This window comes from Neophocaena asiaeorientalis, unplaced genomic scaffold (genome assembly GCF_003031525.2).
Source record: "Neophocaena asiaeorientalis asiaeorientalis breed wild unplaced genomic scaffold, Neophocaena_asiaeorientalis_V1.1 scaffold79, whole genome shotgun sequence".
Classification (NCBI taxonomy): domain Eukaryota; kingdom Metazoa; phylum Chordata; class Mammalia; order Artiodactyla; family Phocoenidae; genus Neophocaena; species Neophocaena asiaeorientalis.
The window spans coordinates 3,993,434-4,011,681 of record NW_020175402.1 but is presented as its reverse complement, the minus strand read 5'-3'; the positions used below and the strand labels follow the sequence as shown (position 1 = coordinate 4,011,681).

Genomic DNA, 18,248 nt, shown 5'->3' with positions numbered 1-18,248 from the left:
CGCCGGAGGGCGTCTGTTCTTTGCTCAGACAGGACGGGGTTAAAGGAGCCGCTGATTCGGAGGCTCTGGCTCACTCAGGCCGGGGGGTAGGGAGGGTCACGGAGTGTCGGGCGGGCCTGCGGCGGCAGAGGCCGCCGTGACTTTGCCAGCCTGAGGCGCGCCGTGCGTTCTCCCGGGGGAGTTGTCCCTGGATCCCGGGACCCTGGCAGTGGCGGGCTGCACAGGCTCCCCGGAAGGGCGGTGTGGATAGTGACCTGTGTTCGCACACAGCCTTCTTATCGAAGCCGGAGCCTCAGCTCCCAGCCCCGCCCGCCCTGGCGGGCGAGCAGACAAGCCTCTTGGCTGGTGAGTGCCGGTCGGGCCCGATCCTCTGCGCTGGAATCTCTCCGCTTTGCCCTCCGCACCCCTGTTGCTGTGCTCTCCTCTGCGGCTCCGAAGCTCCCCCACTCCGCCACCCGCAGTCTCTGCCCGCGAAGGGGCTTCCTAGTATGTGGACACTTTTCCTCCTTCACAGCTCCCTCGTGCTGGTGCAGGACCCGTCCCTATCCTTTTGTCTCTGTTTATTTTTTTCTTTTGCCCTAACCAGGTACGTGGGGGGTTCCTTGCCTTTTGGGAGGTCTGAGGTCTTCTGCCAGCTTTCAGTAGGTGCTCCGTAGGAGTTGTTCCACGCGTAGATGTATTTCTTGTGTATCTGTGGGGAGGAAGGTGATCTCCGCGTCTTACTCTTCCGCCATCTTCGGTTACAGTTTTTTAAATTGTTATTTTTAATTGAGGTGTAGTTGATTTACAATATTATAATAGTTTCAGGTGTACAACAGTGGTTCAAAATTTTTATAGATTATACTCTATTTATAGTTATTTTTAAATATTTGCTATAGGGCTTCCCTGGTGGCGCAGTGGTTGAGAGTCCGCCTGCCAATGCAGGGGACACGGGTTCGTGCCCCGGTCCGGGAAGATCCCACATGTCGTGGAGCATCTGGGCCCGTGAGCCATGGCTGCTGAGCCTGCGCGTCTGGAGCCTGTGCTCTGCAACGGGAGAGGCCACAACAGTGAGAGGCCTGCGTACAGCAAAAAAAAAAAAAAGGAAAAAAAAATTGCTATATTCCCTGTACTGTACAATATACCCTTGTAGCTTATTTTATACGTAGTAGTTTGTATTTCTTAATCCTTTACCCCTATCTTGCCACTCCCTCCTTCCCTCTCCCCACTGGTAACCACTAGTTTGTTCTCTTTATCTGTGAGTCTGTTTTGTTGTTGTTTTTATATTCACTAGTTTGTTTTACTTTTTAGATTCCACAAGTGATAGGAAGACAGTATTTGTCTTTCTCTGTCTTACTTATTTCACTAAGCATAATACCCTCCAGGTCCATTCCTGTTGCAGATGGCAAAATTTCATTCTTTTTTATGGCTGAGTAGTATTCCTGTCTGTGTGTGTGTGTGTGTGTATTTTGGCTGTGCCACGTGGCTTGCGGGATCTTAGTTCCCCAACCAGGGATTGAACCTGGGGCCATGACAGTGAAAGAGCTGAGTCATAACAACTGGACTGCTGGGGAACTACCCCACTGTATGTATATCTATATGTGTATGTGTATATATATATATACACCCCACATTCTTCTTTATCCATTCCTCTGTTGATGGACAGTTAAGTTGCTTCCATATCTTGGCAGTTGTAAATAATGCTACTCTGAACATTTGGGTGCATGTATGTTTTTGAATTAGAGTTTTCATCTTTTCCAGATATATGCCCAGGATTGGATTGCAGGATCATATGGTAGCTCTAGTTTTAGTTTTCTTAAGGAGCCTCCATACTGTTTTCCATTGTGGCTGTATCAATTTTTATTTCCTCCAGCAGTGTACAGGGGTTTCCTTTTCTCCACATCCTTACCAACATTTGTTATTTGTGGTCTTTTTTGTTTTTTTAAATTAATCTCTTCTCTTGTTGTGGAGCATGGGCTCTAGGCACGTGGGCTTCAGCAGTTGTGGCTCGTGGGCTCTAGCAGTTGTGGCTCGTGGGCTCTAGCAGTTGTGGCTCATAGTCTCTAGAGTACAGGCTCAGTAGTTGTGGTGCATGGACTTAGTTGCTCCACGGCATGTGGGATCTTCCTGGACCAGGACTCGAGCCTGTGTCCCCTGAATTGGCAGGCGGATTCTTAACCACTGCGCCACGAGGGAAATCCTAGATATTTTATTATTTTTGATGTGATTGTGTTTCCTTAATTTCTCTTTCTGATAGTTCATTGTTAGTGTATAGAAATGCAACCGATTTCTGTTTATTAATTTTGTATCCTACAACTTTACCCAAATTCATTGATGACCTCTTGTTTTTTTATTTTTGGTAGCGATTTTAGGATTGTCTATGTAAAATATTATGATATCTACAAACAGTGACAGTTTTACTTCTTCCTTTCTAATTTGGATCCCTTTTATTTTTTTTCTTATCTGATTGCTGTGGCTAGGATTTCCAGTACTGTGTTGAATAAAAGTGGCTAGAGTGGGCATCCTTGTCTTGTTCGTGATCTTAGAGAAAATGCTTTCAGCTTTTCACCATTGAGTATGATGTTGGTTATGGACTTACCATATATGGCCTTTATTATGTTGAGGTATGTTTCCTCTATTCACATTTTCTGGAGAATTTTATCATAAATGGATGTTGAATTTTGTCAGTCTTTTTCTGTTTGCTTTGTGTATCCCTTAACTGCTTATTGTGCATATAGATGATTTTACTTCTTTTGTCTTTTAATTTCCCTACTACTAATTTTGTGTGTGGATGACTTACTACCTTTACTGTATATTTGCCTTTATCAATAAGCTTTTTCCTTTCATAAATTTTTATGTTTCTAGTTATGGCCTTTTTTTTTGCTTAGAGAAGTCCCTTAAACATTTCTTGTAAAGCTGGTTTGGTGGTGCTTAACTCTCAGCTTTGGCTTGCCTTAAAACTTTTGATCTCGCTATCAAATCTGAATGAGAGCCTTGCCAGGTAGAGTATTCTTGTTTGTAGGTTTTTCCCTTTCATCACTTTAAATATATCATGCCACTCCCTTCTGGCCTGTAGAGTTTCTACTGAAAAGTCAGCTGATAACCTTATGGGAGTTCCCTTGTATGTAACTTGTTGCTTTCCCCTTGCTGCTTTTAATATTCTCTCTTTATCTTTAATTTTTGCCATTTTAGTTGCAGTGTGTCTTGGTATGGTCCTCTTTGGGTTGATCCTGTTTGGGACTCTCTGTGCTTCCTGGATTTAGGTGTACTTTTCCTTTCCCAAGTTAGGGAAGTTTTCAGCTATTATGTCTTCAAACATGTTCTCTGCCCCTTTCTCTCTCTTCTCCTTCTGGTACCCCTGTAATGTGAATATTAGTGTGCTTGATGTTATTCCAGAGGTCTCTTAACTCATTATTGACCAGGGGATTTTTGCAGAAACTAATGCCTATGGCTGGTGATTTGTTATGTAAGTGAATATTGAAATATCTCCGGTCAATAACATTCAGGTAGCAAAGACCTATTAATGTGTCTCTGGTCAATAATGTGTTAAACTGTCCTCATTTCTTTTTATTCTCTTTTTCTGTTCAGCTTCAGTGATTTCCACTGCTCTGTCTTCCAGCTTGCTCATCCATTCCTCTGTATTACTTAGTCTACTGTTGATTCCTTCTAGTGTATTTTTAAGTTCAGTTATTGTATTCTTCACCTCTATTTGGCTGTTCTTTATATTTTCTGTTTGTTAAAAACTTCTAACTTCCCATGCTGTTCATCCATTCTACTCCTGAGTTCTTTGGTCATCTTTATGATCATTATCTTAAACTCTTTTTTGGGTAGATTGGCTATCACCACTTCACTTAGTTCTTCTGAGATTTTATCTTGTGTCTTCATTTGGAACATGTTCCTCTGTTGCCTCATTTTACCTGACTTGCTGTTTTTATTTTGTTGTATCTGGTAGGTTGGTTATGTTTCCCTGCCTTGGAGAAGTGGCCTTTTGTAGGAGACATTCTGTGTGTCCCAGCAGTGCACTCACTTCTGGTCCGAGTGCCCCTTGTATGGCCTGTGAGGGTCCTTCTGTTGTGGCAGGCTGACTACTATGGGCTGTTTGGTAGGTGTGGCTGGACCCCTCTCGATAAATGGAGAGATGAGTTGTTAGGGCAAGGAATAGTGACTTTATTTGGAAAGCCAGCAAACTGAGAAGATGGTGGACTAGTGTCCCAAAGACCCATTTTACCCAAGTTAGAATTCAGGCTTTTTTTATACTAAAGGGGGAGGGGGTGTGATTGGTTGTTGCAAACTTCTTGATGCTGGAATCCTTTGTTCTTGCAGCTGTCCATGTAGGTCAGGTCATGATGTTCCCATAAACTTCCAACTGAGACAAAGGTTATTTTCTGTTCTGCAACTTTTTTTCTTTATGTAAACGGAAAAGTGTTATATCTTTAAAGGTCAGAGCCTTGAGAATGGGCTATCCTTATATTTTGGGCTATAGGCAACATTCTTGTAGCAAAAGCAGTAGAATACAAAGGTTAACGTAAAAGAAACATCTAATATGGAGTCAGATTTGTTCTTCCCTATTATACTGCCCTGTCAGTGAAGCCAGATCCTGGGGCTTGTGCCCGCCCACTGGCAGACAGAACAAGGTCCTGATATCTGGCTGCAGGGCCCAGGGTCCCAGGCCTGATGCTGGCCTGCTGGTGGATGAGTTGGGTCCTGTCATAGCAGGCAGCAGGGCTGTGGTTGTCTTGGGGCTTGTGTCCTCCTGCTGGTGGGTAAGGCTGGTCTGGAGGCTAGAACAGGTTTGCTGGTGAGGGGGCTGGAGCACAGTGGGTTTGGGGGCTGGTGTCTGCCCACTGATGTGTGGAGTTGGGTCCCAGCTTCCCTGGCTGCAGAGCCCTAGGGGTCCTGGGTCAAGTGCCTGTGTACTGGTGTTTGGGGCTGGGTCCAGGCCCCTTTGGTGGGGAGGGCCGTGTTCAGGGGTGACTGTAGGCTTAGCAGGGGGTCTTAAGGCAGCCTGTCTGCTTGTGGGTGGGGCTGTGTCCCCACCCAGTTAGTTACTTGGCCTGAGGCATCCCAGTACTGGTGCCTATAGGCTGGTGGGCAGGGGTAGGGCTGGGTGCTGAAGCTAATAATAAGCTAGAAGGGGGATTCCAAAATAGGCTTGCCAGCCCCAGTGTCTGTGTCCCCAGGGTGATCTATAGTTGCCTCCTGCCTCTCCAGGAGACTTTGCAAGATCAGCAGGTACGTGTGACCCAGGCTTCTTTCAAATTACTGCTTCTGCCCTGAGTCCCAGTGTGTGCACCCTTTGAGAGTGGAGTCTCTTCACGGTTACAGTTTATTACAGCAAAGAGATACAGATTAAAGATTAAAGGGGCAGATTCTAGGTGAGTTTCAAGCACATAGGACAGAGTCTAGGAGGATTGCAAGCATGACATTTCCACTGTCCTTCCAGTGGCATATTGGACAGCACTCATTACTCCCAGTGTCCTCTACCAGTGACAGTACACACAGAGTATAGCCAATCGTGGGAGCTCACTGAGCCTTGGAGCTTTTACTGGGGCTTAGTCTTGTAGATATGGTTGATCCTTGTGCGGCTGACCTTAGTTTCTGTTCCCTGTTCAGGTCAAGCTGATACTGTTTGGCCCAGAGCTCTTGCCATAGATCACATTGTTAGTACAGACTATCAGGTGTGGCCCAAGGCCTCAGGGTAAACAAAGACACTCCTGTCAGGACATTAGAGATTGCTTCCTATTAGCTGAGGGCAAAGGCCAGACCTCTCTTTGGGTAAGATACTTTCCTACATGGGAGTAATTCAGTTTGGCTAATGAGTAGGGTATACGTAGAGGAGTTGAAGGTGAGATTAGGAGGGTAAACTCTTGCCATGTTGTTGGAAATTCATGGAAGGTGTTTGACATAATGGGAGGTGTCTCTATGAAGATAAACCCAATAGTTGTTATAGGAAAGTAAGTGGTACAGTGAAAGGTAGGCTGGAGGAATATATTGCAGAAGTTAAGGTAAGAAATAACATGGGCCCAATCCAGGATAGTAGAAGTTGAAGTTTTTTGTTTTGTTTTGTTTTGTTGGATTATTGATCTCTAAAAGTTAGTGTTATTGAACCAGGTTTGTTTGCCTGATGTGCAGCAAGCCGAATATTGAGATGCTGAGGTTTGCAGTAGAGAAAGGGTTTATTTACAAGGTAGCCAAGCAAGGAGATGAGAGAACAAATCTCATATCTGCCTCCCTGAAGGTGAGGGGCTTGGGATATTTATGAGATAAAGAGGCAGGGTAGGGCTTCCCTGGTGGCGCACTGGTTGAGAGTCCACCTGCCAATGCAGAGGACATGGGTTTGTGCCCCAGTCCAGGAAGATCCCACATGCCACGGAGCAGCTGGGCCCGTGAGCCATGGCCGCTGAGCCTGCGCGTCCGGAGCCTGTGCTCTGCAACGGGAGAGGCCACAGCAGTGAGAGGCCCGCGTACCGCAAAAAAAAAAGAAAAAGAAAAAAAAAAGAGGCAGGGTAGTCTGAAGTGTTGGGGATGTTGCAGGAGAATGGGGTGTGAGAGGGTGGTCATGTCCCAGGTCTTGGATGAGTTCCTGGGATAGGCCAACAAGTGAGGGTCCTTGGCTTCACGGAGGAAAGAATTCTAGAGCGACCCATAGTGATGTGAAAGCATTTTATTTAGAGAGATACACATTGCATAGGCAGAATGCGGTCATTCTCAGAAGGCAAGAAGCGGCCCCAAGGTGTGGGGCTGGTTCGTTTTTATGGGCTGGGTAATTTCATAGGCTAATAAGTGGGAGGATTATTCCAACTATTTTGGGGAAGGGGCAGGGATTTCCAGGAATTGGGCCACCCCCCACTTCTGGCCTATTATGGTCAGCCTCAGAACTGTCATGGCGCCTGTGGATGTGTCACTTAGCATGCTCATGTATTACAGTGAGCATATAATGAGGCTCAAGGTGTACTGCAAGTCAAATCTTCCGCCATCCTGGGCCTGATATGTTCTAACCAGTTTTTGACATATCGTCAACATCTATGCCATTCTTTTAAAGGTTGTGCCCTGCCCCATTCCCTCCTGTCTCAGGAAAAGATGATTGGAGGCAAGAAAAAGGTAGAGCAATGGGTGTTCTGTGCAGGCATATCTGAGTTACATGCTTCTATCATGGGACGCATGTTCAGAAAATGGCAGTGTTAGCGTGATCTGAGGGTGGAATTTTTGGCCCTCTGACATCAAAAAGTCATCTGTCTGACACTCGAGCAGGCCTAGTTGAATGGTTGGTGGTCTCGACTGGTTTGAATTGAGTAAGACTAGCTCCATGCTCCTGAAATACAACTTAAGCAACCATTAGTGTAGTGAGTGACCCATAAGTCAGAGGTGTTATCTATAGGGAGTGGTTAAAGAAGTCTTGTGATATGTTGTCTAAGCTACTTGAAGCTTGAAGGGTATACAGTTTGCAAGAAAAGTTAAAGCAAGCTTGGTCAGTAAAGGCAGGTTACATGATATTATTCATTAAGCAAGTTATAGTTTAAGAGAGATAACTGATGACTACCCTTGGTTTCTTAAGTATATATCTAAAATATAGCTATGCTCAAGAAGGACCTAAATGTGGGCTTTGGTGAGGGGGGAGGGGTGTTGCTTAAATATGTTTTTTTAAAAATTAAATTTATTTATTTTTTTAATTTATCTTTGGCTGCATTGGGTCTTTGTTGCTGCATGCGGTCTTTCTCCAGTTGTGGCGAGTGGGGGCTACTCTTCATTGTAGTGCGCGGGCTTCTAATTGCATTGGCTTCTCTTGTTGCGGAGCATGGGCTCTAGGTGAGTGGGCTTCAGTAGTTGTGGCGCACGGGCTTAGTTGCTCCGCGGCATGTGGGATCTTCCCGGACCAGGGCTCGAACCTGCGTCCCCTGCGTTGGCAGGCGGATTCTTAAACACTGCGCCACGAGGGAAGCCCTTAAATATGTTTTTTAAGTTGTGACTTTGGTCCAGTTATCTGCAGCCCTCAGTGTTTCTCACCTTTTAAAGAACCTTTGCATCTTCCCTTCGGTTCTGTTTACATTTAGGAACCAGAAATTGGTACCTGAGTAAGTAGAGGATGATTATAGAGAAAAAAGTTAAAAATATAACTTGAACTAGTGATTGGAAATTGGGAGAAACAGTATAGGCTGATTTGTGTGTGTGTATGTGTGTGTGTGTATGTGTGTGTATGTGTATTGTAGAGGCGGAAAAAATTTCCCTTGTTCCCTTCTGGGTTCTTTGGCTTGTCTAATAATTAAATTGATATAAGAGATTAACAAAAGAAAAATCAAACAAAAGTTTCATAACATATATCTCCTGCATAGATGAGAGAGACGCAGGAAAACCTAACTCTCAGAAATGGCTAAAGCTATCACCTTAAACACCATTTTCAGCTAAAGACAAAAGAAGATGTTGGGGGTGGAGAGTCAGTTATGAGAGGTTACCAGGAAAGACACAGTAAACAAGGGTAAGGTTGTTATGCAGATGTAAGTTGTTGCCTTCTCCATTGATGAGAATTTCAAGAGATTTAGAGTCATCCTCTTCCTGGTACAGAGAGGAAGACGGCCTTACAAATGGAGATTTCCCTTAATATAAATGTCTCTTACAAAAGGGTAACTTATACTCAGAGCTTTTCCTATGTCTGCTTTTTCTTAAAAATAATCAGCCTAAAATAATCCTTATGCCAAGGAGGCATATTTTGGGGTGACAAATTCTGCTCTCCTTCAGTATATCTCTATCTCTATCTGTATCTATATCATCTATATTACACACACACACACACACACACACACACACAATGCTTCTATTCACAAAGTTGACATCTAGGCTGATTCGCAGAGTTGTCCCAGAGTGGGGATGCCCCCTCCATTGTGTTTCAGTTGAGGCACCTACTTTCCCATTTAAGTGAGCACAGTGCTCTTCTTTCTTTCATGGGACTGTCATCTCTACTATTGAGAGGGTCACATGTGGCCATTCCTATTTTGGAAGTAGTTAAAGCAGGATGTTTAAACAGATTTTCAATAAATAGTCTTTATTAGGGCAAAACTGATGATAAATGTACTAAACATTGTACTACAATGAACTCTGACATGCATGACATCCTTTAAGTGAGAAAAATCTCATTAGCGAGAAGCACCTTTGTATGAGACGTAGCGTTGCTCATGGGTGTAGACATATCAGGTGTCTAGTTTAGGAGTTGTGATACTTAGAAGAAATTGCTTTTCTCTTATCATTGCCGAATTTTCATTAGGTTTAGATGAAAAAACAGTGCCAGGTCGTTCTAGAGAAGGTTCTTGCCATAATTTTCTATTGTTAGATTACTTTGGGAGGAAAATCTTCACAGTTTTCAATGGGTGTACCCTGCTGTGTTCTAGACCTTATGTGTGTGAAAGGAAAATCAAAGTGGTGTTGGTATTGATAAGAAGGCTCTCTAAAATGGAGCTGGGAGGCCATTAAGGAAGTGTGACTTACGCACATCTCAGCCTGGATGGAATCTGACCTTTTGACCACTTATTGTCCTAATGAAGACATCCAGAACATCTGCCAGAAACTCAAGATACTTAGCGGACTCTTACCCTAAAATAATTTGTGATTCCTTAAGGACAAATATTTCCTGACTCACGTCAGAGTCAACCACAATTCTCGCCAGGCAACTTTGAACAACCTCATGGCTTTTTGTCTTTATAAGCCCCTCTTTCTCTTCTCTGGAACACTCTTTAGGTTTTACCAGAATCTATGTCTCCCAAATTGCAATTCTTAAGATCCCCTCCCAAAAAAACTTTTCTTACTTGCAGCCTTCTGCATTGTTTTTTGGTCTATATGTGTGACATCAACTACAGTGACAGGAGCTCATCTTAACTTGATCACAGTATTAGAAATGCTTTAGTTCTTTTCTGACAGCTTTGTTGATGTTGAAAATGTAATGAGTAGGTATATAATAAACAGAAACTGGAATGTATCCTTCCTGTATGTCCACTTTCTTCCTAAAACATTTGTTGAATTGAGTACCTAGTGTGTGTATTAAGCTGGTTGTGTGGAGGATAGGAAAAAAGTATGTGAATCAAATGTTGATCCCAGGATTTTGTAGTGTTAAGTCTTGAAATACCGAGTTCAGAAGAGGAAGAGGTCACATCTAGCTGTGAGAATCAGGAATGCTTGGCTCTTAAGTTGAAGAATAGGTAACATTTCAGAGTTGGGTGTGAAAAAGGCCCTTCTCTGTGAGGCACAGAAGTGAGGAAGGTGAAGTCCATAATAGGGACTGGTATCTAGTTGAGTATTATGTTAGAGTGTGCATAAAGGGTTTTTGGTAATGGAGAAAAAGGAAGCTGAAATCGTATAAGTGTGGGCAGTCTAAGAGTCTACATTTTATGCTGTAGGTTCTTGCCAGAACAAGATGGTATGATCACAGTTGTGCTTTAAGATTTATCTAGATGTTGGGTATGGGACTGATTGAAACAGGTAGTAAATGGGGGCCTGACCAGTCAAGAGACTGTTATTCTAATAGTCTAGGACTATGCAGAGTTTATGAAATTCTGAATTAGGGTAATGTATTATTTTTTTTGAGGGTTTGGAAAGTTTGAAGCAAGTTCTGAATTAATACTTTGTTACTAATTCAACAGAGGTGATTTTTATTGTTGGCGATGATGAGAATTCAGACAGCTTTTCTTGGTTGGACTCCTTAAACAATCCTCCTTAGGGCATTCTTATTAGGTAGTATCATCCTTTCAGCCTGACTTGAATGAGGCATGAAAAAAAAAAAAAAAAAAATGAGGCATGATAGTGACTAATGGGAAAAGGTTTTCATTCAGAATGTCATCAAATTAGTGCCGTGAGAGACTAAAGAGGAAGGGGGGACTTGATGTTGCTTTCTGTGATTTTAGAAGTGGGAAAAGATGAGTATGGGCCCTGGGAAGCATAAAGGAAGAGGTAGCATGGCAAAAAGAACTAAATACACACATTCTTGTATTTCAAAGCTGTCACTTTATATGGAAAGTGATACTTCATACACAGATTCAAGACCAGAGTAACTATTATGAAAAAAAGGGAAGTTGGATCAAATTATATACCAGGCTTGAAGACCGTATGAATCAAAAAAAGGAATTGGTTTAAAAGTAGAGCTTTAAGGGCTTCCCTAGTGGTGCGGTGGTTGAGAGTCCGCCTGCCGAACACGGGTTCATGCCCCGGTCCGGGAGGATCCCACATGCCGCTGAGCGGCTGGGCCCGTGAGCCATGGCCGCTGAGCCTGCGTGTCCGGAACCTGTGCTCTGCAACGGGAGGGGCCACGGCGGTGAGGGGCCCGCCTGCCGCAAAAAAAAAAAAAGTAGAGCTTTAAGACAAACTTGCAGATAGAATGAGGGCTCTACAGAATTTAAATGCTATGGGGGCATGAAAACATTTTCTAATAGTAAGAGAGGTGATGTATATGATCCCAGATTTGCTTTGCTACTAGAGTTGTGAGTATAAGAAAGGATCACTTTTGGGGTAATCCTTGCCCCCCCACCCCAAAGCATCATTCTCTGTAGGAACACGTCATAGGGGATCCTTGTAATATAGCAAGAGTAGCAGGAGCTCCATAGTTGTAGGAAGTCAGTTTTTCCTTCTACCACTATGAAAGAAGAAAACGATTGGGCCATGAATGTGATATACCAAAGGATTAAAGATTCTTTAGTTTTGGAGGGAATGTGCCTCTTGAAGTTAGGTTCTTCAGGGCATTCTTGTAGGGTAAAAATTGTCAATATGTAGGCTGTGGCCTACCATGGGGTTTGGTCCTGTAGGAACCCGATGCCTATTAGATAGGCCTTCTTATACTATGTAATGTACATACAGGGGCTGCCTTTATTTTGAGGTAGGGATAATCAGCTGAAGGGCTTTGTACCTGGGTCCTCCTCAGTTCCAGATTACCTCCTCTCACTCACAGTCTTAACATTCTACTGAGATAAATGTAAATACTTGAAGCCATGGATTTTCTGAGAGGTCTATATCTGGGGCAGTATTACTCCTAACATCGCTCTGACCCAAGGATGGAGTCTAATCCTGATAAGTATGGCCAATTTGGTAAAAAGCTTATTCCCAGACGTTTTGCTAATTGAGGTTTTAACTGTTTTCCGATAATCTGTAGTTTTCTATAAGTTGTCGTTATAGGATTTAGCATACATGTAGTAATTTAAATAACTATTACTAGTTTGTCTGTTTTCCCCCTTAAGCTGTAAGCTTTATCAGGGCAGAAACACTTGTTTTGTTCATCACTGTTTCCTAGTACCTAGCCTATAGGTGCTCAGATACTTGTTGGCATACTAACTCACATTATTTCACATATCTAGGATGTGTCTCCCATACAATTTAGAGAGCCATGTGCCTGCTTGGGTTTCCTCATAGCATGGGGGCCTGGTTCCAAGAGTGAGCATCTCAAGAAAGCAAGGCAGAGAAGTGCATGGCATTTTTATGACCCAGTCTTGGAAATCATGTAGTGTTGCTTCTATCATACTTTATTGGTCAGGCAGTCACAAAGTTCTTCACCAGTTCAAGGTAAGGGAATATGACTCACCACTTGATGGGAAGAGTAGCAAGGGCAAATTATAAGAAAAGCATGTGAAATGGGAGATCTTGGATTGGTCTTTGAATTGCCTTTGAATTGGTCTTTGATTGTCTTTGAAAAAGACAATCACAGTTGTTTGTAGTTTTCATCAAATTTGGAAAAATTGGGGCCATTATTTCTTTAAGTATATTTTCTGCCCATTTTCACCTTGTTTTTTTGAATTCTCATTATATGTATGCTTGATACCCCGCAGACCATTAAGAATTTATTTTCAGTTTGTTTCTCTCTCTGCTTCATTTTGGATAGTTTGTATTGCTGTGACTTCAGGTCCACTGTTATTTTTTTCCTGTAGTCTCTAATCTGTTGTTAAGCCCATCTAGTGAATTTTTTGTATGTTCTTTTTCTCAGTATTTTCACGCTTTCCTTTAAATCCTTGAGCATATTTATTGTAAAGTTTGTCTGTTAATTCTGTCATCCCTGATTCTGACTCTGTTTCCATTTAACCGATCCCCCACACCACCCCCCAGCCCCCATTATGGATTGTTTTCCTGCTGTTTCACATATCTAGCAATTTTTTGTTGTGTGCTACATTGCTGGGTATCTGGATTTTACTGTCTTTAAAGAATGCTGAAATTTGTTTTGGCAGGTAGTTACTTGCTAATCAAGCTTGCTTTTAAGCTTTGTTAGGACAGGTTTGGAAGTTTTGCTCTGCAGCTAGTTTAGCTCTACTGCTAAGGGGTGATCCTTCTGCTAATTCTGCTGAATGCCACTGGTATTAAAAAGGTCTTTCCACTTTGCCTAGTGGGAACTCTCCCAGCCCTGTGTGAGCTCTGGGAATTGTTCATCTTGCAGTTCCTGGCATTTCTTTGTCTGGCCTCACGGGGTTTCGCCTAACACACTTGTAGGTTAGTATTCAGTAATGGACTGAAGGGATCTCTATGTAGATTTCTGGATGTATTTCTCTGCACTGCAAATCCCAGCCACCTCATCTTCCCCAAATTCCAATCTCAGTCTACTCAATTTATCAAGACTGCAATGCTTTGCCTGAGTACTCTCTCTATACATTGTGTTCTGACAAGTGCTTCCAAGCAGAAAGCTAGGGTGTCCCAGGGTTCACCTCATTTGTTTTCCTGCTCTTGGGGATCACAGTTCTGCACTGCCTGTTATCCATTGTCTAAAATCAGTTGTTTCATGTATTTTATCCAGTTTTGTATGGTGGAAGAGAATGTTCCATACCAGTACTCCCAAGTCAAAGTATGAATTTTACATCCAGAATTTCTTCCATCTTTTAACCACTTAAAGTACATTTTAGTTTCCAAATGTAAAAATGAAATGAAGTCAACTTTGGGCTAGAATTAATAATTTGGGTTCAAGTTTCAGGCCTACTTCCAACTTGGTACATGGATATTGGCAAATCTCATTTCTTCTGTGGCTTTCACAGCCAAATTGAATTGAATATAATCCTATTCTCCCTACTTCTCAAGCATTCCATAACAAGCAAATGGAAACAAAACCAAATTACATTAAATAAGGATGAGGTATAAAAGTTGACACATTCCAAACCTTTCTGGCCCATCTTCCAGTTCATACTCGAAGTATAAAGGGTGGGGAGATGAAAATGTAGTAAGACTGTTGCTGTTTCATTGCTCCTCCTCTGAATAATAGCCAACTATTATTAAATGCTGTATATGTGCCAGAACTTCGTAAGCCTTTTATGTGAATTAACTCACCAACTCCCCGTAACTGCCCTATGGGCTTGGTACTATTATTGTCCCCATTTCACACATGAGAATGAGACAGAGATCAGACAACTTCTAGAGGGTCATGCAGCTAGTAATTGGCAGTGGCAGAATTGGTACTGGTTTGAACAGAAGCTGTGTGACTCAGGAGCCATGCTGTTAACCACTGTGTGACTATTTGAAAACTATTAAAAATGTATCAACTGCTACTGATGTAGAATCATTAATTATCTATTATTAAAAAAAGTTATTTACTTATTTATGTATTTGGCTGCACCAGGTCTTAGTTGCACGCGGGCTCTTCGCTGCTGTGTGCACATCTTGAGTTGCGGCACGTGGGATCTTTGTTTTAGCTGCAGCATATGCAGGATCTAGTTCCCTGACCAGGGATCAAACCCGGGCTCCCTGCATTGGACACAGAGTCTTAACTACTGGACTGCCAGAGAGGTCCCTAGTTTCATTAGTTATCTTTAAATATAAAGGAGAGAATAATATCACCTGTGGAATCCCTTCCTGTTTGTTTAGTCAGCCTGCCTGATTTCCATAGGGAAGCAGAAAGAATGGGCTATGGTTGGAATATGTGATTCTTGAGGAAAAACAAACACTATCAGTTGGCAGAAAATGGTGGAAGGCGATGTACAGCAAAGACTAGAGGATATGAGTCGAATCCAAGAGGTCTAGTGTGTTTCCAAGAGGGTAACTGGTGTTTACTGAATCCTGTCTGGCAGCTGTTTTGATATTAATAGGTTTCTCTTATTCTTTTTCTCCCCCTTCTCAGACACATTTAATCAAGTCAAGTACCAAAATGCTAACACTCTTTCCTGGAGAGAGAAAGGCTAACTTTTCTTTTACTCAAAGAAGTCGTCCACCTGCAGGCACTCGGCAGACCAGCATTGCTTCCTTCTTCACCTTGCAGCCAGGTATGGTGACTGGACTGGAAACAACCAGGGACCAAAAGGGAGTGCATTCATTTTTCCATGCTGGAATATCTATGAGAAGTGGTGCCATTAGTGCATTGTGTTGAACTTAGCTGACCTATTAGAAGATGTTTTAAAACACAAGAAAGCATCGTCTTTTGGAAAGCAACATATACATACTTTTACAAACATACTTTTCTGGTTCTGTTTATCTCAGTCTAAACAGAACCAGAAAAATATTGGTATTCCCTGACAGAGCAGTGAGGAAAGGCATACTTGGGAGTTGGGGGTGCAGAGGGGAGCTGATGTTCCATTAGTAAGATATATGTCTTGGATTGGCCACAATTAGCAGTCTGTATAAGATTAATTGATAATTGATATGTCTATATGAAGCTTCTCAAATTAATCAAAATTCAAAAGAGCTTTTTTCTTAGAAAGCTTGGCATAAAGTTGGCTTGTGTTTCATCATCCTTTGGCAATTCTTGGTTTGCATGTTCCTCTTCAGGGGACCAGCTGCCTCAGACCAGGCTGGGGCTTACAGAGCAGGGTTCTTGCCAGTTGAAGGGTGCTGAGAAGAGAGCTCTAACTCTTGGTGCTGTTCCCAGGATTGCTTTGCATAAACCTTCAAAATGCCTTCTCCCTACCACAAACAAAAACTTAAACTCTTTTGCTTTAAGTAACAAGGGCAGATTTTTCTCAAAACCACTTTCCATTTCAAAATTCTGATATTTTCTACATAGTCTGTATTGAAGTCTTAGGCCAGTTGAGAACGCTTTTACAAAACAATTTCTGTAGTATATTTCTTGGAAAGGAGAGAAGAAATCAGTCATTAAGCCTTGTTTGTAATTAGATCTTAGCATAATTTGGTGGGGGGCAGTAGGAATTCCACGTCATCTATCTTTAAGGCAGACAGGATCCATTCCACACCTGATAAAGTAGACAGGCTGGACAGTAATAGTTTTTTTAATTGTCCTTTCTACTGATGGACTTAGCATCTAATTGTCTTTACTCCCTTTCCCATGACATTTTTGGGGAGCAGGAGACCCATATTCTTTCTCACTGTCACCAGAAGGTTTCTCAGCGTTGGCTGGTCAACGTGATCTTTGAGACTTTACAAAAATGGTGTATATTGAACATGTTTCTCAAAGGATAATATCCAGGGGTTATATTTGGCCAGGATCACTATTTAGCAGAAACTACGTTAAATAAAAAACAAAAGCAAAACTGATGTGGCCTATGTTAAACAAACCCCACTCAACTGGAAAAGTAGGCTGTGGTCTGACTGTATAACATGTTTGACTTTTATTAGGTAGGTCATGGGAAGCATCTATATATTTGAGTAGGGGAATATAAGAGCTGTGTTTTAGATCATTCAGGAAAGAAAAGAGATTGAAAGCAGGAAGATCGGCTACAAAGATCTGTGAAGAGTCCTAAGACTCCTGCACTAGTAGTTATGGTAGCTGATACTGATTTCAGAAAAAGCCACCTAAATCCTACTCAGGTGGAGTTTTCCTGCAGAATAATATTTGTTCGTCTTGTTTTACTAGGAAAGACAAATGGTGGTGACCAGAGGAGTGTTTCGTCTCATATAGAAAGTCAGACCAACAAAGAGTCTAAGGAAGATGCAACCCAGCTAGACCATCTGATCCAGGGCTTGGGGGATGATTGCATGGCACCCCCTTTAGCCACTTCAACCCCTGCAGACATCCAGGAAGCTAGACTTTCTCCTCAGTCCTTCCAGGCTTCTTACCACCATGGAATAGGAAGCCCATGCATGACTGTGCTGTCTTTGTTCCAGCCTGATACCTTTGTCTGTGCTGGAGAGAGTAAAGCATCACTGGCCTGTTCCTTCACCCAAGACCTGGAGAGTTCTTGCTTACTGGACCGAAAGGAAGAAGAGGATTCTTCCTGGAAAAGGGAATGGCCTTATGGATCTAAGAAAAAGAACTATCAGAATGTGGAGAGACACAGTAAAACACCTGGGCACAAGGGCCGTCAGCTCTTGGATAAGACTAACTTGGAAAAGGTGTCTGCCAAAAGAAACAGGCAGGCCCCCATCCTCCTTCAAACATACCAGGATTCCTGGAGTGGAGCAAACAAAGAAGCAGTGAAACAAGGCTCTTGTCCTATTCCTGTGTTTTCCTGGGACAGCGAAAAGAATGACAAGGACTCCTGGAGTCAGCTTTTCACCGAGGATTCTCAGGGCCAGAGGGTCATTGCCCACAACTCTAGAGCTCCTTTCCGAGATGTAACCAATGACCGAAATCAGGGCTTAGGACAGCTTCTTAACAGCCCTTGGGCTCAGTGCCAGGATAGGACCACGCAGTTAAATCTGCAGCCTGATTTGCTCTTTACCCAGGACTCTGAAGGTCATCAAGTTATCAGGCACCACGTCTAAATGTCTGTCTTTGTGAGGGTTTGGTTCCAAAAGTACCTTGAAATGACATATAAGAAAGTATCTTCAGGGGGTGAGTATATTGGAGTAGGGGAATGTAAGATCTTTGTTTTAGAAAGGTCATTCAAGAGAATGATCTTGGGTGGGAGGGAGGCATGGGATGATGCTGTTATTATTGAGCATTTTCTTTGTGTAAATAAAGCAGGTGGCCGCTTGTTGAGACAGTATGATTGGCATCATGCCCCTCCCTGAGGAGGAGGTGGCTGGTATATTCCCTGCATGAGTCTATGGTGAACACTGAGGAGGCAGGGCAGGTGCTCATCCCTCCACTGAAGAGCCTGCTACTCAGCCTGCACAGAGCCACCTCTTTGCCCTTTCAGATGCCTGACTGGGATACTGCTTTTTATGGATGTGTGGTCTTTTAATCTCTGGCTGTAATCTTACCCATGCGACCTAAGCTGTGACCATTATTCTTGACACTTTTTTGAGTGATAAGGCAAATCTCCCAGACCCAGGTGTACAGGGGCAGGGAGGATAGAGAGAGAGGTAGATGATTAGGTAGTTTTGTTATTTTATTTTTGTGGTAACTAACTTTACAGCATTTTAAAGTTATATACTATATGTTTAAACACCTCCCTAAAAAAGGCTGACCTATGTAACGATCTAAATGGGACTAT

General features: G+C 42.8%; 1 protein-coding gene across 1 annotated transcript in view; it reads left to right on the top strand.

Annotated features, from left to right (window-relative positions):
• Positions 1-17,795, top strand: part of AUNIP (aurora kinase A and ninein interacting protein) — a 24,659-nt gene extending 6,864 nt beyond the window's left edge. The window contains exons 2-3 of the mRNA XM_024766765.1: positions 15,038-15,179; positions 16,724-17,795. Of these exons, the coding sequence (XP_024622533.1) occupies positions 15,038-15,179; positions 16,724-17,574 (993 nt within the window). The 3' untranslated portion in view covers positions 17,575-17,795. The remainder of the gene's footprint in view (positions 1-15,037; positions 15,180-16,723) is intronic.
• The last annotated feature ends 453 nt before the right edge of the window (positions 17,796-18,248 follow it).